The sequence below is a fragment of the Globicephala melas genome, chromosome 19 (assembly GCF_963455315.2).
Source record: "Globicephala melas chromosome 19, mGloMel1.2, whole genome shotgun sequence".
In the NCBI taxonomy this organism is placed as follows: domain Eukaryota; kingdom Metazoa; phylum Chordata; class Mammalia; order Artiodactyla; family Delphinidae; genus Globicephala; species Globicephala melas.
Genome location: NC_083332.1, coordinates 48,391,066 through 48,411,942, shown reverse-complemented (window position 1 = coordinate 48,411,942; position 20,877 = coordinate 48,391,066). Strand labels below are relative to the sequence as shown.

At 44.3% G+C, this 20,877-nt stretch overlaps 2 protein-coding genes and 1 pseudogene across 4 annotated transcripts in view; 2 read left to right on the top strand and 1 right to left on the bottom strand.

Annotated features, from left to right (window-relative positions):
• The window catches only part of ZNF19 (zinc finger protein 19), a 132,964-nt gene that overhangs the window by 97,649 nt on the left and 14,438 nt on the right, over window positions 1-20,877 (bottom strand). The window lies entirely within an intron of this gene.
• On the top strand, window positions 1,832-9,300 carry CHST4 (carbohydrate sulfotransferase 4). Its single transcript, XM_030863435.2, has 2 exons — window positions 1,832-1,944; window positions 7,590-9,300. Exon 2 carries the CDS (start codon window positions 7,605-7,607, stop codon window positions 8,778-8,780), a length of 1,176 nt encoding a protein of 391 aa, XP_030719295.1. The 5' UTR covers window positions 1,832-1,944; window positions 7,590-7,604; the 3' UTR covers window positions 8,781-9,300.
• On the top strand, window positions 11,659-12,062 carry LOC115856850 (probable protein BRICK1 pseudogene; annotated as a pseudogene).

Here is a 20,877-nt window from a genome sequence, read left to right as displayed (position 1 = left end):
AATTCCAACAATAAACTCGCCTCCAGGAAGAAAGGACTATATAAAGGTCTGTGTGAATTACACAGTGATTATGAAGTTAATAATGTGACAAATCCAGTGGCTGAATCTATGACTACCTGACATAGTCCAAGAATATACAGTGTAAGAGGCTCTTAGCCGCCCACGAAAGAGAAGTCAGTTTGTGCCTGTGCTACACTATAGGCGACTTCTCTTCTGGATCTCCCCTCTCTGTGAAAGGGAGTAAACATTTATCGAACAGTTTCTGAATTAATCAGTGTCCTGGAAGCTATACAGGCTATTTTTCGTGGCTGACTCAAGGCTTGGGACTTCTGGTGTGTTGCTTTATATAATCTGGCCTTTGACCTGAAGACTTCCCTTTATTGATCTGCATATTTTTGCCTGTACAATCAACCCTTCCTCCGTATCTGCAAGGGAATTGGTTCCAGGACCCTCGCTGATACCATGCTCAAGTTCCTTATATAAAATGGTATAGTATATGCATATAACCTATACACATCCCCCTGTATACTTTAAATCATCTCGAGATTACATTGTAATACAATGTAAATGCTATGTAAATAGTTGTAAATACACTGTAAATGCTATATTAATAATTGCCTGTGCCTGGCAAATTCCAGTTTTGCTATTTGGAACTTACTGGAAAAAAATTTCCCTGGAAAAAACCAGAGAAGCTCTAAGTTTAATTTAATTGAATAAAAAATTCACCTAAACTGAGTCACTTTGCTATAGAGCAGAGATTGGCACAACATTGTAAATCAGCTACACTTCAATTAAATATATATATATATTTAAATTCACCTATCGAGACTTCTCTGGTGGCGCAGTGGTTAAAAATCCACCTGCCAATGCACGGGACACAGGTTCGATCCCTGGTCTGGGAAGATCCCACGTGCCATGGAGCAACTAATCCCACGCACCTAGAGCCTGTGTTCCACAACAAGAGAAGCCACCGCAATGAGAAGACCGCGTACCACAACGAAGAGTAGCCGCCGCTCACCACAACTAGAGAAAGCCCACGCGCAGCAACAAAGACCCAACACAGCCAAAAATAAGTAAATAAAAATAAAAATTCACCTATTGTTTTACACTCACAACAATCATGTAAAGTAGCTCAGAGTAGTTGTGTGATTTGCCCGAGTACACACAGCTAGTAAGAAGATACAATTTTTCATGATAACTTGTTTCTTTTTTTCTTGAGGGGGAAATTTCTTTTCCCGTACCCCAACTAAACGCCAATACATATGTGTCCTCCCATAAAACGAGTTATTACATCTATGTAATAGCTCTAGTTACTACCTCCTGCAAGAAGGGTGAAGATGTTGAATAAGACACAGAGGCCAAAAAAAATGTTTTCTCCCTAAATCCAGTGAAGTGAGCAGGAAGGTGGAATCCAGAAATCGCTTCCAGGTTTTCTCCTCTTTTTGCAGCAGAGATAAGAGCAAGGTTTCACACTGTGTCCATTTTGGCTGTCACTGTCCTGCGATTTCCCTATCAACCTCATCTACTTCTGGGGTCCCTTTTCTTTTTCCACTTTGCCCTAAGGTAGTTAACCTATTCAGCTGCCTTCAAGGGATCTACATTCCAGGATCGCCTCCCAGTGGTGGGAGAGAATGCTTCCTCCTTTGCTTCTCCGGGCCCCGCCCACTCCAGCAGAGTCTCCCCACCCCTTGAGTATCTCAGGGTTAAAGCTGCTAATATCAAGTCTCTCTGGGAGCGATGCTTTCTTAACCCTGTCTTGGAAGGTGGGTAATTTTTTGCCAGAGAAAGAAGGCAGTGGAATTTGCTCTGAGTAGGCATGGTTATGCAAGATGCAAGGAGGAGGAGGAAGCTGAGAGGAGAGTTGGTGAGTCAGAGGACAAAAGCTGCACAACTTGGCTAGCAGTGAGCCTTTAGAGCAGTGGGGAAGCCTAAGCCATTAACAAGGTAAGGAGAGAATTTTCTCTACACCTCCAAAGCAGGGCCATTATTCCCAGGTTCTTGGGGCGGAGTATCAGATAACCTGGGGCAACTAAGCTGGGAATTTTCTGGGCGATGGCGGAGGGGAGGTGTTGGTGGGGGGTTGAATCAGAATCACCAGGATAATCTTCCCCGAAAAGCACAAGCTGCCTGCCAGCAGCTCCCCTCTCCCCACTCAGCTCTATCCCTAAAAGAGTTAAGAAAGAGCCTAGAATGTGAGTAGGGCTATTCCGATGTATATTTTTGTAGCTAGTCCCCCTGACGTGTTTTACTCATTCAGATGCTGGCTTTGGATCTCTGTACTTCTTGCAGCTTCTCCTCTGCTCAGGTGTTGGGGGAGTAGGGACGGGAGGTGCTGGGAGCTACAGATTTTCTCTAGCTCAGGTAAGATTTAGTGTGATAACTGAATTCTCAGACCTGGGACCCAAAAGATCCGGGTCTGATCAGACGGGGCTATTTCTATCGTTGAGTCAATTAATTAAAGTTCACTTATTCTGAAACACAGGTGTGGCTCATCACTGTTCTATATATTTAATTGGACTGTTGTCATTACGGTGGCTGAAAGGGCTTTCAAAGTTGTGGAGCCCTGTTCAGATGTAAAATAAGATTAAATTTGAGACCAGTGAGTCAGCCAAGGTAGAAGAGACTTCTATCTTGTAAGGCTGTGGATAAGTCTGGAACTTCTAATTGGAAGTTAAATACTTTTATATGTGCAAAATAAAAAAAAATATCTTGTCCTGCTTTCCTTACCCAGGTCAGTGAGGGCACCTCAAATAGTAAAAAAAAAAACCGCTACAAATGTTTGTTCATTCAGTCATTCATTCAATAGATGTTTCTTGAGCCCCTACTAGACGCCAGGCACTGTCGTTGTTACTAGAGACACAGAAATTGCAAAGTCCCTTCAGTCTAGTTAGAGCTTGTTATTGTACGGATACCCTTTGCCCAGCTGCTTATCTCACAGGTTTCCAGGTTCTGCAGCTATATGTGTGGATGCAGGTCTCCCCGATCCAGCTCTCCTCTCTCTCTGTGCAAATGTCTTCTGCCATCTCTAATTTCTGGTTTGGGGGGCATAATCTCACTGGGAAATATAAATTAGAAATTTGTCAGCGGCTGGAATCCAGGGCTCTTAAATTGATGTATGTTTGGTTTTTTCCTCAGAATTCATCATTTTGTTTCTAATAGGCTACACGATATGGACTTGAGGGTCCTCTATAATTCAGCCCTCTGTAATCAGGCTGCTGGGTGAGTCACCCATCCTGGTGCCTCATAGTCCCTGTGCCTGAAGTAGGTGCTACATCACTACCACCCTTTCGTGATGTTTTTCAAGGCAGCAGTGGATGAGGGGGAGAGCTGAGGGGGAGAAATGAGAGACAGAAGAGAGAGGCCACTTACTATCAAGACCAGGCTAGCACATTCAGGATTAGATAACAGGGAGGGCAGGTTCAAGCATGCAATCAAATAGCCAAAAAAGAACACTCAGGAAGGTGGACTAGGGACTCTGAGATGGAAGTCACATCACAGACCGCTCATAAATGCTTCCTGACCCCAAGGACTACAGAGGAGGTTAATATAGGACAGCTGGGGAGAGATGATGGTTAGAATAGAGGAAACTGCCATGAAAAGCCTTGAGTTTCCTTGTCTTCCCGGAGCCACCTCTACCACTGATTCCAGGGACTGCAGGGATAAGCTTTCCCTGAGACACACCCTAAAGTGTCCCCTGACTGTTCTCATCAGCCCCATCATGGGTTGCTTAGATCCAGGTTGCGTCTAGATCCCAGTGACAAGAGATGGGACTCACTTTACAAAAGCATACTTTCCTTCTGGCCGGGGAAATTGCTCATGGAAAGAAAAAGCAGAGAAAGCAGTCGGAGTGTTTCCTTGGGAATTCCTGAGAACCGTGGTCTATTAAAGCCTGAGGACAACTGGGGATGAGTTCAAAGGCCAGGCTCCAGCTCTGGGAGAGAATGGGCATGACACCAGGTGCTATTGGCAGGCAAGGAGGGCTCAGAGCATGCTCGCCCTCTCAAACACTGAACTGGCCCAAAGCCAGATAGGGGGAGGGAGGACGTACTTTTGAAAGGTCTACGTTGCTAGTCCCTAGGAAATGTTAGCTTTTTCCTGAGCCGATTATAGGCCCTGCATATAAAATTCTATCCTTATAATTATACACAGGTCAAGTTCTTTCCTCTCTCTTTTGCTCCATTATTTCCTATCTTTGTTCCAAACTTTTCCTCATACTCATAACTGCCTTTGGGAGAAGATCTCTTGCTAGTCATTTCCTCAATACTTGGGGGGCTGGGGGGTGGGTATTCTTGAGCCATTGTCAAAAATGGCTTAGTTTCTAATCATTTCCTCTTGGGCTCAAGTTTAAAAGAATAGGAACATATCTTAGCCGGCCCCATTCTAACCTTCAGGGCCAAGACAAGGATTCCCATTTATCGACATTTTCCTGGCATACAGCAAAGTGGGGTTTTTTTGGCACGTAGGAGAGATGATCCTCACTGGATCTTCTGGCACATGTGGAGGAAATGCATCGTTGTAATGAATGCAAGAGAGGGGTTTCTGGGCCATTGCCACTCAAGGTTTGGTTGAGGTCATTACACACTTCCTAGAAGATTCAGGGGACTTCCAAGGGAAGTCCATGGGCTGGCAAAGCATGCTCTACCTCTTCAGGAAGCAAGCTATAAACTCCAAGAGTCACATCTGTGACTGCCCGATTCCTCCTCTAAAATTTACTCTCTAGAATCTCTGGACTTCTAGACACACAGAATGGTTTATGACCAATATGAAGGCTGTCTGGACAACAGATCCCAAAGGTACACATACCTGTACTCTTTGATTCAGCAATCCCACTTCTGGGGAGTAAGCTTACATACTTATATAATGATGTATGAACATAAAGGTCATTATTGAAATTTTTGAAATGGCAAAAGACTGGAAACAACCCAAAAGCTCATCAGTGTGGACACTGGTTAAATAAACTGTGGTACATCTATACAATAAAATTCTACACAGTGGTAAAAAGGAATGAGGAAACGCCTTATGTACTCCCATGGAAAGCTCTCCAAGGCATATTGTTAAGTTAACAAAGCAAGTTGCAGCACAGTGTGGATAACTTGCAACTTCTTGTGTTATCAAAAGGGGAAAAATTAAGAATACATAGACATTTGAATTTTCTTGTGTACGCATAAAGCAACTGAAAGGACACATTAAAAAATGAACCCAGGGGCTTCCCTGGTGGCGCAGTGGTTGAGAGTCCGCCTGCTGATGCAGGGGACACGGGTTCGTGCCCCGGTCCGGGAAGATCCCACATGCCGCGGAGCGGCTGGGCCCGTGAGCCATGGCCGCTGAGCCTGTGCATCCAGAGCCTGTGCTGCGCAACGGGAGAGGCCACAGCAGTGAGAGACCCGCGTACCGCTAAAAAAAAAGAACCCAGTTGCTATTTGGGGGCAAGTTGGGAAATGGGCAGATGGAGGACAGGTGTTGGAAGTATATATTTCACTGTATAGTGATGATAAAACACCAGCTCGTAGATAAATACTAGCTGTCAGTAAATAGAGAAGAGATTATTGATTCAGCAGCTGGTAAAATTCTTAGGTGTTCTTTCCCCTAGAAAAATTCTATGACCCTTTTAAAAAGTATGTCATACAAATAGCTCTAGAAATTTTCCAATTTATGACTATAGGTCTCCTCCAGAGACATAACTGTTGTCATAGGATTTCCCCTCACCTAATATTCAATATGTAAAAGACCTGGAGTGTGACAGGCTAGGCTACAGGCTGGGAAGCACTGTCCTTATTCCCTTCCTGCATGTGGAATCTTAGGAAGCCTTCTTTTAAATTCTGAGTCTGATTTAATGTCCATGATAATGATACTCTTAAAAACAATTTGAACCATGTGACTATTAGCTATTCAAAACTTTAAAAAAATTGGTGATGAGACCTATCACCAGGAGAATAGCATATCCTAAACCCAGCTGCAATTACTGTCTAGAAACATATTTTCTCTTCTTTATTAAAGCTTGAAGGAAGAATTTCTTGAGTATAGAGTGATATGCAAATTAGCACCTTGCTACTGTTAACATTTTACACTATGTGAAATATTATATTTCTCAATAGTTATTTATGTCAGGAAGTCACCCAGATTGATCCAGAGTCATCTCAACCCATAGTTAAGAGCTCCCCTGGAATAATATTCTAGCATGGCACTGGGAACAGTGGTCTTTTCACACAAAGCCCTGGTGTGAAGGGAGTAAGTTCAGCGTTGCCACCAGTCTGTTTAAGCCTTAGTGTAAATTACAAAGTGAAATTCCTTTCTCTAGATATTTAACATCTAAGAACTGGAAAACCATCCTAATGTACTTATCCTACTGAACCAAGATACTTAACTGTCACCTACCAGACATTTTGTTAAATAATAAATATCTTAAATTCTTGATGAAGTGGCATTCCCTAGGGTTGGGCAGTATACAACATGCCCAACTGTACTGAGGAACCCTGAGTAAGTTGTGTCAAGTGGTCAAACATTACCCCAAGAAGCAGCACAGTGGCTAACAGGCCACAGCATCACTATTGCAGCTCTTAGGTTGGCTTGCCACAGTTTCATACAGTTGGCTGCTAATGCAACAACGATTCAACCCAAATCGATTCAGATAGTTTATTACATACACAGACACGAGGACAGCATTGGGTCAGCTCCTCATGTCCCTAGTCCCACAGGATGAGACCAAATCAGAGGGGATCAGATGATAGGTGCCACGGGCACTTTGCCACTGAGGAGACAACTCCAAACCAAAGCCAAGCAGTTTTATACTCTGCAGCCATATCCTTCAGGGTATTGAAAGTCCTGTGCTTAATTGAGATGAAGGAGGGTAGTGAGAAATGGCCTTGGCACTATCCCTCACGATGGGGGTGGGTGGCCGGGCCTCAAGGCAGCTCCTCAGAAGTCAGCTTATCTCCTGTAGTTTCTGAAGGAATCATGGGGCATTCAACCAAAACTTGGGTCAGACTGTGGTTAAGCTTTGCCTACATGGCCTGTGTGAAGACATGTGTGTCACCAGGGTGAAACTGTTTTCCCTATATTCATGAAATATGGCTGAGTTCACACATTTTTGTAGCTCCATGGACAAGAAGGACCAGGAGGGAGGAAGTAAAGAGACTAAAAAGAAAGAGCTTAAAAAGAAATAGTACTTATTGGGCTTCCCTGGTGGCGCAGTGGTTGAGAGTCTGCCTGCCGATGCAGGGGACGCGGGTTCGTGCCCCGGTCCGGGAAGATCCCACATGCTGTGGAGCGGCTGGGCCCGTGAGCCATGGCCGCTGGGCCTGCGCGTCCAGAGCCTGTGCTCCACAACGGGAGAGGCCACAACAGTGAGAGACCCGCGTACCAGAAAAAAAAAAAAAAAGAGAGAAAGAAATAGTGCTTATTGACACACTAACTGCAAGGGACAGGAATTAATTTCGAGAAGGATTTGTGCAATTCATTGCAAGAAGGCTCCAGCATTCTACATTGTCCCTTGGTGCGGGTCAGGGAGAAAGTAGCTTTGGCTAGAAATGGGATGGAAGCCAGATACCAAAACATTAGCCTAACATAGCCCCTCTGCTTGTTCCTTGAAGGTCTTCTACTTCAGCATGACACCGCCCCCAAAAATGAAGCTACTACTGTTCCTGGCTTCCCAGATGGCTGTCTTTGTTCTATTCATCCTTCTGTACTCCCACAACTTCAACTCCCTGCAGATGAAGGAAGAACCCAAGCCCGCGTACGTGCATGTGCTCATCCTGTCTTCGTGGCGCTCTGGCTCTTCTTTCGTAGGGCAGCTTTTTGGGCAGCACCCAGACGTCTTCTACCTGATGGAGCCTGCCTGGCACGTCTGGATGACCTTCACACAAAGTACTCCCCAGAGGTTGCACATGGCAGTGCGGGATCTCATACGGGCCGTCTTTCTGTGTGACATGAGCGTCTTTGATGCCTACATGAAACCTGGCCCCCGAAAACAGTCCAGCCTCTTCCAGTGGGAAGGCAGCCGGGCCCTGTGTTCTCCACCTGCCTGCAACATCTTCCCGCGAGATAAGATCATACCCCAGGCTCACTGTAAGCTTCTGTGCAATCAAGAGCCCTTTGAGGTGGTGGAGAAGGCCTGCCGCACCTACAGCCACGTGGTGCTCAAGGAGGTCCGTTTCTTCAAACTGCAGGTGCTCTACCCGCTGCTGAGAGACCCTTCCCTCAATCTGCACATTGTGCATCTGGTCCGGGACCCCCGGGCGGTGTTCCGTTCCCGAGAACACACCACGGGGGAACTCATGATTGACACCCACATTGTGATGGGGCAGCATCTGCAGAAACTCAAAAAGGAGGATCAACCCTATTACGCAATGCAAGTCATCTGCCAAAGCCAGCTGGAGATCTACAAGGCTGTGCAGTCCTTGCCCAAAGCCCTGAGGCAGCGCTACTTGCTCGTGCGCTATGAGGACTTGGTCCGGGACCCCCTGGCCCAGACTGCCCGAATGTATGAATATGCAGGGTTGAAATTCCTGCCCCAGCTCCAGACCTGGGTGCACAACATCACTCGAGGCAAGGGCATGGGTGAGCATGCCTTCCACACAAATGCCAGGAATGCCCTCAATGTCTCTCAGGCCTGGCGCTGGTCCTTGCCTTATGAAAAGGTTTCTCGGCTTCAGAAAGTCTGCAGGAATACCATGAATTTGCTGGGCTACCACCTTGTCACATCTCAGCAAGAGCAGAAAAACCTGTCGCTGAATCTTCTGTCTACCTGGAGCCCCGCTGAGCAAGTCTACCAAGAGGGCTGAGGAGGCTCTGTCTCCACCTGGCACCCGCTTCAGCCACGTTAACTGATGGCAGCTTCTGAGCCTCGACTGTGTGTGTCAGCGTACGCGTGAGCATGAGCTGTGCCCAAACATGTTCAAGTCGAGAAATCTTTGCGTCTCTGCTCATATCTAGAGAAGAGACCTAGGACCGTTATGTGAGGGGCACGATCCAGCAACAAAGCAGAAGTAATGTCTTTATTCTCTTCTTGGCCTTCTTACCTATGTATACCTCAGAGACTTTGTGGTCTGGGCCCTATGTGGCACCATGCAGTATCACTGGAGTAAATCCATAAACTCTTCTGTCCACATCTTGCCCGGCGGGAAAGGAGAGAGACAGGAAAAACCAGGGAAATAGGTCTCCCACCAAACAGTCCATCAGCACATTCAACAGGGATGTGAACTCTGAGCCCTCAGAGAATGGGCAACAGGGTTGGATGCTTACCTGTGAGCTTGGCCATCACAGCTATCCATTACCACAAATATGGAACAAAATCTCTGCACAACAGAGGAAGCTTTTTTTTTTTTTTTTTTTTTTTTTTGTGCGGTATGCGGGCCCTCTCACTGTTGTGGCCTCTCCCATTGCGGAGCACAGGCTCCGGACGCGCAGGGTCAGCGGCCATGGCTCATGGGTCCAGCCACTCTGCGGCATGTGGGATCTTCCCAGACTGGGGCATGAACCCGCGTCCCCTGCATCGGCAGGCGGACCCTCAACCACTGCGCCACCAGGGAAGCCCCCAGAGGAAGCTTTTAAGTTCACGGGATGGCTGGGCCCAATTTGGACATCTGTTCCCCTCAGTGTTTTCCTATTTTAACCTGTGAAGCTGCCATCTGTTAACACTAAAATTCCAAAATAAGGTTCTGTTTGGAGTGTACCTTTTTATGCTTTCTAATTACTTAGTAGTAAATGCTCATTCTTATGGGATCCTAACTAAGAGCCTAAACATCTTTACAGATTTTTTTGACTGGAATATTTTACTTTTTAATTTTTAAAACGTTTTATTGAAATATAGTTGATTCACAATGTTGTGTTGTTTCAGGTGTATTGCAAAGTGATCCAGTTATACATATATATATATATAAATATATATATTCTCATCTTTTATTATTATCTATCACCCACACATAGAAAAACATGTTAAGACAGTGTTTGGTTCAGATGATGGACTAAGGTCTAAACTGATCAATACTGATCGATACACTGTCCTCTTAAGAATTTGTAGAAAGTAGACAGCTAGCAGCTAAGCCCTTTCTTGTGTGCAGCATAAGCTATAGTAATACCAGGTGGATCACTCTAGGTTCTGGAGTTCTTTTAATCTCATACCTCAGCCAGAGGACCTCGGTTATAATACGATTGGTGCTCTTCAGCTCTTCCTGGTCACCTCCCCTAACAAGAAAAGTTGTTTCCCCCAATCTTTGCAGGATTCCCCAGATCTAGTTTGTGTATCAGAATCATCTGCTAAAGATGTGTTTTGCCATGCCCTACCTCAGCTCTGCTGGAAATGGAATCTCCCAGGAGAGGCTGGGATTCTGTATGTTTATCAGTTGACTCTGTGTAACTCTTCCACAGCCAGCCTGACGATGGTACACCCTGCCCTGGGCAACAGCACTCTCTGCCTTCTTGTTCCAAGACAGGTGACTTTTCAGCACATGCCAAGTATCTAAGCGCTTCCTCCTCACACAGGTGCTGTCCTCAGGTTGGAAGGAATAGGAAGGTCTCTGTATGTCTGGAACTGCGTGAACCACTGGGTCCTGACTTTCGAAACATTTCACTTTATTCAATTCTGAGATACCATTATTTCATCTTTCCTTTTGTCCCCACGCCCACTTTTGACATGGTCCTCGCTTCACAAAGCTCCCTTGGTGGCAGATGGGAATTCTCCCTCTCCATTCCGCCGAGTAGCTCTTGCGCTGCACCACCACCTGAGATGCTTGAGGAGGCACCTTTGCCAGCTGGGTCTTTGACGTTAATTTATATGGGCTTTAAAGGAGTGAATTTATCCTAATACCTAAACCCAAGCCACTCTAGACCCTCCTCGAGAGCCTAGAATCTCCCAGGTAAATGCTTCTTGCCTCTCCAAACCTTCCAAAACTATGAAAATTTCCCCAACGTTGAAAATAAGGCCAGGGCAGTAGGTGAGGGTGCAAACAGAGTGAAGAGGGCCAGTGAGGGGGAGAGACAGTGATAGACTCGACCATCTCTGATTTCCCCTCTGACATTTCAGCCTCTACCTGAATTGTCTTAAAGTCAGCAACTTCCTTAGGAACCATCTCTGTGGGATGCTGGAGTACAGAGCTGCTTGCTTTTCCATCTCCAAATGAGTTACCCGTCCCAAGACAAGGAAAGAGACTAGCCACATGGAGATCTCAGGATCTTATTTAAGATCTACTTTAAAACAGCTTTAAATTTCCTATATTCCAAGTCCTAAGTCAGATGAGGTCCAGACAGCTAGTAGCCATCCTCTTGAAAGACAGCCTATACACTACCCTATATAGGAGCCACTGGCAGCTGTTTAGATTTAAATAAGTTAGAATTAAAATAAAATTCAGTTCTTCAGTTGCACTAGCCATCTTTCAAGTACTCAATAGCAACGTGTGGCTAGTGGCTACTGTACCAGACAGCACAGATATAAATCATTTCCATCACTGCAAAAGTTCTATTGGACAGTTCTGGTCTAAGTTAATTTCTATTTGTTTGTAGCATCTTATCCTTAACCTCAAATTGCACCCTGCCCAAAAATGTTTAGAGAATATATAACAATACTATAATGGCACTTTTATATAACATAAAACTGTGCAGTATAAAATCATGCTACATAACCTCTAAAACTCTGACCTAGTCGCGCTTCCTTAGGCAGCGGCCATGGTGGGACAAGAGGATCCAGTGCAGCGCGAGGTTCACCAGGACGGGGCGAGCTGGGAGTACATTGAGGTCATCACCAGCAGCAGCAAGAAAATCGCAGACTTTCTCCACTCGTTTGATATCGCAGACTTTCTCCACTCAAGACTCGCAACACTAAACGAGAAACTGACAGCTCTTAAACAGAGAATAGAGTACACTGAATGAAGCGAGGGTGACAAGCGGTGAGACTCTCACCTATAATTGTGCCATGCTGCTGCTAGGAAGTTGCTTTTGCAGAACAAAAAGGCCTCGTGGGAAAGGCCCCAGCAGTCTTCAGTTCCTTCCTCTCTCCTTAAAGAACAACAGGGCTTATTCTTGTTTTTCTTTATTTCAAAACTGTGACCTTTGTGCTCTGCCATGTACACCCAGCAGTGTGATGTGGCGCGTGGGAAGGAGTCCAGGGGAACTCTCAGAAACAACAGTAGGCACTTTACCTCTTCAGTAACACTTTGTACAACTACTTGTCAACACATTTGAGGCGCTAAGAGCCAAAAGCCTGAGACTCTGTCCAGGTCCTCCCCACCTTTCTCTCTCTCTCTCTCTCTCAGCCTTTCCTTACAGCTCTCATTGCCTCTGCATTGCTTCTATAAATAGTCTGTCTCCTCCCCAACTTTGGCCAGGGGTGGGAAGCATTCCTGGCTGAGGAGCCCTGGTGAGGTGGCTGCCAGAGAATGTTGTTGCTAACCCATCAGTTTCTTGTCCTTTTGGGAAGGTCAAGGCCAGGCCTCCACTTGGCTTGAAAAGGGACATTTTCAGAGTTTTCTTTCTGTCACTTGAGGTGTCTTAACCTTTCATATTTCCCTAATAAACTCCTCAACTTTAAAATAAATAGATAAATAAATAAAACTCTGACCCAGTGCTGAGCGAGACTTAGAGAGCAATGGAACATCTCCTATTGAAGCGCTCAGGCGGCTGGCACCAGAGTTCAGGGATGCGAGTGGCAGTACACTCAGTTATGAAACATGGGGAATTCGGGGAGCTGAGAACCCATGATGGGTATAGAGGACTGTGCTCTGCAAAACAGCCTTTCCACTTTGGAGGTATCTGTTCCAGCCCCCAACCCCCAAATAGGAAGGCATTTGTTTGCCTCCCAAGCCTATTGAGCTGCATGAGATCTAAGGATGAGTTTGAACATAGATGAGGGATGAATTTGATCTAAATTTCTCAGGGCTAGTAATTAGGTTTGGGGAATGAGCTCTTTCATGTCTAGAGAAAACATAATGGCCTGAAATGCCTAATTGGGGGCTTCCCCAGTGGCGCAGTGGTTGGGAATCTGCCTGCCAATGCAGGCGACATGGGTTCTAGCCCTGGTCCGGGAAGATCCCACATGCCACAGAGCAACTAAGCCCGTGCACCACAACGACTGAGCACGTGCTCTAGAGCCCGCGAGCCACCACTACTGAGCCTGTGTGCCACAACTACTGAAGCCCACGCGCCTAGAGCCCGTGCTCTGCAACAAGAGAAGCCACCATGATGAGAAGCCTGCGCACCGCAATGAAGAGTAGCCCCTGCTCGCCACAACTAGAGAAAGCCCGTGCACAGCAACGAAGACCCAACGCAGCCAAAAATAAATAAATTTAAAAAGAATGTGGGCTCTAGAACTGGGTTGCCTGGGTGACTTTGCTATCACCAGTTGGGTGACCTCAGCAAGTCCCTTAACATCTCATGTCTCAGTTCCCTTACCTGTAGGGTGGGTAGAATAATAGTCGTACCAACTCCTTGGAGTTGCCAGGAGAACTAATGAGTTAATACACGGAACATGCTTAGAAAGCATCTGCTGCTCACTATTGTTAGCTGTGAATATCTTGGTAACAACACTGGTCTCGGCTCTCAAGGACTGTCTTCCATAATTTCTGGTAACATCCTTATTAAGGTGATGTTTAACAGCAGATCACAAACCCTTTATGGCATTTCTGATCATAATGATACCATTAGGAGATTGATAATTTTCTGATATTCTAGTTTCTCAATATCTGTAGTTCTCAACCAGAGGTGACTCTGCCCCCCAGTGGACATTTGGCAACGCCTAGAGACATTTTTGGTTGTCACACTTTGGGAGGGGGGTGTTTCTGGAATCTACTGGGGAGGGGCCTACAGTGCTGCTAAACCTACAATGTACAGGAAAGCCCTCCCTTAACTAATATATGATTAGTATACAAAGGACAAAGAGCTAATGATTCAAATAAATTTCTCTTCCATCTTCATCCAATTACATTCAATCTCACTCAAATGAGATTGAAAGCGTCTTGACTGGGGAGATGTCATAACCTGGGCTCTTTTGATACCCACTCAAGTCAACTGAAAGGGAGAAGTGGAGGAGACATTACACCAATACAGCACCAGGGAAGTCTGATGAGAGGAAGTGAGTGCAGCCAGGCTTCCCGGTCACTCACGGGGCAATCTATGCCTTAACCGGTCTTTGCGTGCATCCACCCTAATTCAGTCAGCTGTGGCTTGAAGAGAAGAGTTTAAAGGGGCAAAACATGGTCATTTAGGGCCTTGGGGAAGATGGGCAGACAAATGAAGCCATGAGCAGACACTGTGCTAGACAAACGAGTTGTCTAACACGTCGGAGAACAGAAGAATCACTGACAAACGTCAAAAAGTTCCATGGGCACCACAGAGTTTACATCACAGTTCCTCAACCTTTTTTTTATTATCACCCCCTCACCCTCAACAAGCTTTTTTAGACATTTTTTCCCTAATTGCACCTCTGCCATGAAATGTTAATACCGTAAATACACTGCATGTCTGTTTTTGTATGGTGGCCCTTTGGAGGGTCACAAACCACCATAATATCTACTCTTTTTTTTTTTGGCCTCCCCAAAACTGCTTTTCACCCCCTTGGTAATTTTCACCTCCATTGGGAATGCATGCTTTAGACTACCGTCCCTAGTATTTTTTAAACTCCTTTCCCACCCAGCTCCTATCTTTCTTTTCCTCAACATGTCTTTTCATTTGTCATCTCCCCAAATTATGTTCCTTGCTCTCACCAATGATAGCTGTACCCTGCTCATCAATAATTGAATGTGATTATGTAAAATAACGCATATAAGTGTAATCTGTAAACTGTAAAGACCGTGAAAACGCTGGTTATTATTATTAGTAAAATAATAATACAAGTAATTCTTGACTGCTGTCCTCCCCGCCAGCCCTAATCCTAACCATTTGGCATGGTCCAGCTTTCCTTGCCAATTTTCACACTGGCTTCTTATGATCCTGGATGAAAAATAAGGAAGCTAGTTTATGCTTTGTTTGTTTTTTAAATTTATGACAAGAGTTGGTAACAAATGGAATAGGAACGTAAAATAGGTTCATAAAGAATGAGGTACGTTTCAGAAAAAGTTAGCCATTGCTCTACCCTAAATCAATGTGGACTTAAATGACTAACTGCCTATAATTTAAACATGCTGAATGAAAAGAAATAAAGCCTCCTATTATTTTATGTAGTGGTAAGGTGAATGATTATCTGATCCATCATGAACCAAACTATGAGACCTTAGCAGATGCAACACACACACACACACACACACACACACACACACACACACACAGGCCATTCTAGATGCAAATAAGCTTTAAAAAGTTGACTACACTAAATTTAACTGGGTTTTCAAATGTGAGACCCTCAGAACTTCAAATATGTTTATGTGTATATTAAGAAGGGATTAGAGTATATAGCAGTTCTCCCAAACTTCTTTGACCAAGGATGTTTTCATCCTGTTAACATCTGTCAGTAGAATGTTTAGAGAAAGAGCAGTTGGAGAAATGCTGAATTATCTTCAGCACTCATAACCCTGGATGTTCCCAGCACTCTGCCTTCTCCTTGCCTTCTCCCAAGCCCAAGCAGGCGAATTCTGAATGGAGAAAATCACATGAGGGCAGCTTAGTTCACAGGCAGTTATAATCACCCCCATCAATTTATGATCACTTCAACACTCACCTGCAACCCTTTCCCCCTCTCCACAAGGACTTTCAGGTTTAGAAAGCCTTTCAAGATCCGTCCCTTGCATCCTTCTCTAATAACTCCCTCTTAGACTCCACTTCCCCCATCTCAAATGTGAAGTTCTACCAATGTACCATGTCTGGATCTTAGATCATGCTGCTTCTCCCACCTGGAATACCCTGTTCTGTCCCACCTTCAACTTCTCTGGCTCATTTTTTTGATCCCTCAGTTCTCAACTAAAACATACCCTCTGGAAGTTTTTCCTGGCTTGATCCTTAAGCCTCTGTTGAATGCCACTTTTTTTTTTTTTTTTTTTTTTTTGCATTACGCGGGCCTCTCACTGCTGTGGCCTCTCCCGTTGTGGAGCTACAGGCTCCGGACGCGCAGGCTCAGCGGCCATGGCTCACGGGCCCAGCCGCTCCGCGGCATGTGGGATCTTCCCGGACCAGGGCACGAACCCGCGTCCCCTGCATCGGCAGGCGGACTCTCAACCACTGCGCCACCAGGGAAGCCCTTGAATGCCACTTTTACATGCTTTCTATTATAGTATTTATCACACTGTAATAAAACTGCCCAATTTAAGCAGCTGCATAGCACAGGGAGATCAGCTCGGTGCCTTGTGACCACCTAGAGAGGTGGGATAGGGAGGGTGGGAGGGAGGGAGACGCAAGAAGGAAGAGATATGGGAATATATGTATAACTGATTCACTTTGTTATAAAGCAGAAATTAACACACCATTGTAAAGCAGTTATACTCCAATAAAGATGTTTAAAAAAAAACTGCCCAATTTATGTGTTCTTTGAGCTCTTTGAGAGCAGTCTTATCTTACTCACCGTGGTATAACCAATGCCTAGCACAGTTCCTAGCATCTAGTAGGCACACAATAAATATTTGTTTAATAAACGAAAGCTTGATCTCAGCCTCATTTTATGTAAAGGGATCAGTCTTTATGTAATACTTTTTAAAAGGCCAATCACAGAAACACAGTGACATATTTAAAGATTCAGATAAGAAATAACCAACATTTAAGAGTTTCCTGTCTGAGTGAAATAAGGGAAGTTGAATCTTAAAGCCAACAGCTCTGAAGTGCTAGGTCAAGTGGGGTGGCAGGTGGGAGGGTGGATAAAGCAGAGATTCAAAAATTAAGTTGAATTGTATTTCTAATAGTGATACAAGGGCTTCCCTGGTGGCGCAGTGGTTGAGAGTCCGCCTGCCGATGCAGGGGACACAGGTTCGTGCCCCAGTCAGGGAAGATCCCACATGCCGCGGAGCGGCTGGGCCCGTGAGCCATGGCCGCTGAGCCTGCGCGTCCGGAGCCTGTGCTCCGCAATGGGAGAGGCCACAACAGTGAGAGGCCCGCGTACCGCAAAAAATATATATATATATGTATAGTGATACATATTATCATAGCAAGAGAAGCTGCAAATTATGCTGGTTGTCTAAAGAGCTGCATGTGTTCACAAGGTGTATGAACTAACCAATTGCCTTCTGGATGCAATTGGCAAATATTTGCTTAGTGATTGCCTTGCAACTGTTTCTTAGCCAAATCTCCAAGCAGAAAATTTATGGCTTGTTTTTTTTATTGCCTCTCCACCCTCATAATGGCAAAATTTTATTTAATGAATGTCTTGGGGGAATAGAGTCACCTTTGATTCTTTCTTTTCTTTCACTTTCCACAATCCTGTCCATCAGCAAGTCCTGTTAGCTTGACTTCCAAAATGTACCCTGAATCAGACCATCTCCACTCAACATCTGCACTGCTACAATGTTCATCCAAACCAACTTCAAATCTCACCTGAACTGCTGCCAGAACCTCCTAACAGGCCTCTTCTTGCCCTGCTCTCATAGTTCACCTCCCATTTACTAACCAGAATGACCTATCTAAAGGGTAAATTAGATGCCAATTCTCCACCTAAAGTCCTCCAGTAAATTATAGCCCAGGTGACTGTAAAAAGGAGAATGGATAAATAAGTTGGTAAACTCATATCATGCGATACTATTCAGTAATAATATTAATAGTTGATACATGCAGCATGGATGCCTCGCAAAAGCATTAGGCTAAGTGAAAGAAGTTCTACATGAAAGAGTTCATACTATATGATTTCTTAATATGTACAGTTGTAGACCAGGAAAAAACTAATATACGGTAGAAAAAAATAATAACAGTGGTTGCCTCTGAGGGCTGGGAGGTCATGGTGATTGATGGGGAAGAGATATGAGGGAACTTTGTTGGGTGACAGAAATGTTTCATACCCTGACAGGAGTTTGGGTTGCACAGGTGCATGAATCTATCAAAACTCAATGACTGTACACTTAAGATTTATGTACTTCATTGTATGCAAAAGTTACCTCAAAAGAAAAAAAAACTGCAAACAAATATTGAATTCTAGTTAATGATACACATGTGAGAGAATTTAGAAGTTACTGATGTCTGCAACTTACTTTGCATTGCATCCAAAAATACATCAGAGTGAATGATAGATAAATGGACAGATAGGATACAACAATTATAACAAAATGTTAATGGTAGAATCTTAGTAAGGAGAATATGGGTATTCACTGTGAAATTCTTCCAACTTTGCCGTTTAGAATTTTTCATACTAAAACATGATGGGGAAATAAAACGCCTAAGGTGACCACACTTCTGGAATGGCAGCGTGAGAAGCTCATCTCCCCACTGAAATATTTAACTAGTGAAAATTATTTTTTAAAAAACCAACCATTTAAAATCTCTGGATATTGTCCTAAGAGTATACAGAAGGTGGAGAAACATTTATTCAAGAAAGCTTAGTAAATCTTGATAAGAACAGTAAGAGTCTATGGTATTTGAGCCACTGTCTGATTCTATCTCCTCCCAGCTCACTGTGACATAAGTTCTACTTCAAGCAGGGAGGTCAAAGAAGACAGGACTCCCTTTCCCTTCAGCTCCTAGTCTAGGAGTATGGTTTCACCCAAGGAAGGGCAAGTGGCCAGCATGTCATCCCTTTTTCTGGCAGGGGCCTGGACTGGGACTCCCTTCCAAATCCCAGGTCCCACTCATAGGGTGGAAGTTTTACCTAGGCACAGAAAGCTGAGAATATTGGGTCCCAATTGCCCCCACCCCAGCTCACTCATAGATTCCATGCCAGGAGGGCAAGCCCAAAAGACTAGGGGCTGCCATCCACATCCAACGCCCCACTCATGGAGCAACCCAGGTTTATCACTTCAGAAGAAGTGGACAACAGTCCCTGCCCATGCCCTACTCTAATGGAGTAGTACAGGCATTCTGTTGGAAGGTGGGGGAGAGGGAGCCCATAAGAACAGAGAGCTCAGACACTTCTCTGGTGGCACAGTGGTTAAGAATCCGCCTGCCAATGCAGGGGACACGGGTTCAATCCCTGGTCCGGGAAGATCCCACATGCCGCGGAGCAACTAAGCCCATGTGCCACAACTGCTGAGCCTGCACTCTAGAGGCCGCGAGCCACAACTACTGAGTCCACGTGCCTAGAACCCGTGCTCCACAACAAGAGAAGCCACTGCAATGAGAAGCCTGAGCACCACAACAAAGAGTAGCCCCCACTCGCCACAACTAGAGAAAAGCCCACACGCAGCAACGAAGACCCAACGCAGCCAAAAATAAATTAAAAAAAAAAAAAAAAAAGAACAGAGAGCTCAGTAGCTCTCCCAAAGAGGACATACTTTATTGGGAAGACAATGTGGGGAAGTTCATGCATAAGGGTATTGTCAAAAACAATGGAGATTTTCGTGGTAAACAGTTAAGAGGAGGCTCTTAGCTCCATTAAACTAGCAGCAACAAACAAAATAGTAGCCCAGCTAGAAGTTTAAGAGAGTAAACCAGGGAAAGAGACAGATAAGAAGGGCCTTTCTGAGCTCAGAGCAAGCCTCAAAGACTGCCCCCACAAAGGGGTCTGACTTTAGCTGGATCACACTAAAGATCCAATTTATGCCCCAGACTTTGCCAAAAACAACAGAGCAGTCAGCTAGCAATTACTGGAGGCTAAAGGCTGTGAGTGTTACAGTAAAGTCAGGTCACCTAGCAGCTTAACAGGGAGACCAGGGAAAGAGAGCACTGCTAAAACCACAATAATCCCTGGTGGTCAGAAGACTGTGCACATAGTCAAAGCTTCACTATTTGAGGAGCAACATCAGAGACTACACACTGTGGAGAAAATATTGATAGAATTCTGTGAACTAGTCCAGGCAAGTCACTGAAGAAATAAATAAGAAAACAAGCCCCAGGTGAGAGAGGGATCAAAATCCAGAGTTGCTACAACATATTATTGTAGCAATGTTCCATTTTCAACAAAAAAATTATGAGACATGCAAAGAAACAGGAAAATGTGACCCATGACAAGAAGAAAAAAAAAGTAGGCAACAGAAACTGCTTTGGTGGGGGCCTAGATGTTGAACTTAACAAAAACTTCAAAGCCCCTATTGTAAATATGTTCAAAGAACTAAAGGACACCATATTTAAGGAATTAAAGGAAGGTATGTTGACAACATCTCATCCAACAGAGAATATCAATAAGAGAGTTATAAAATGTTTAAAAAATAAATAAATAAATAAAAATGAAGACACAAAATACCAAAACTTATAGGATGGAGCTAAAACAGTGCTCAGAGGGAAATTTTTAGCTATAAATGCCAATGTTAAAAAAAAAAAAAAGAAAGATCTCAAATCAATAAACTAAATTTCCACCTTAAGTAACAGGGGGGAAAAAAAGCAAACAAAACCCAGAGCAAGCAGAAAGAAGAAAACAATAAAAATTAGAGTGGAAATTATCGAAATAGAGAACAGGAGGGGAAAAAAAAGAAAAGAAAAAATAAAACCTAATTTCATTCTTTGAAAAGATCAACAAAACTGACAAACTTTTAGCTAGACTGACCAAGAAGAGAGAAGACTAAAATCACTAAAATCAGAAATGAAAGAGGGGACATTACTACTGACCTTACAGGAAAAAAAAGAATTATAAGAGAATACCATGAAGAAACATATGCCAACAAATTATATAACAAACGAAATGGACAAAGTCCTAGGAAGACACAAACTACCAGAATCAACTAAAGAAGAAACAGAAAGTCTGGAAAGGCCTATAACTAGTAAAGAGATTGGATTAGTAATTTAAACTTCCCCCAAAGAAAATCCCAAGCCCAGATGACTTTACTGGTGAATTTCATGAAACATTTAAAGAATTAATATGAATCCTCTCAAACTCTTCCAAAATATAGGAGA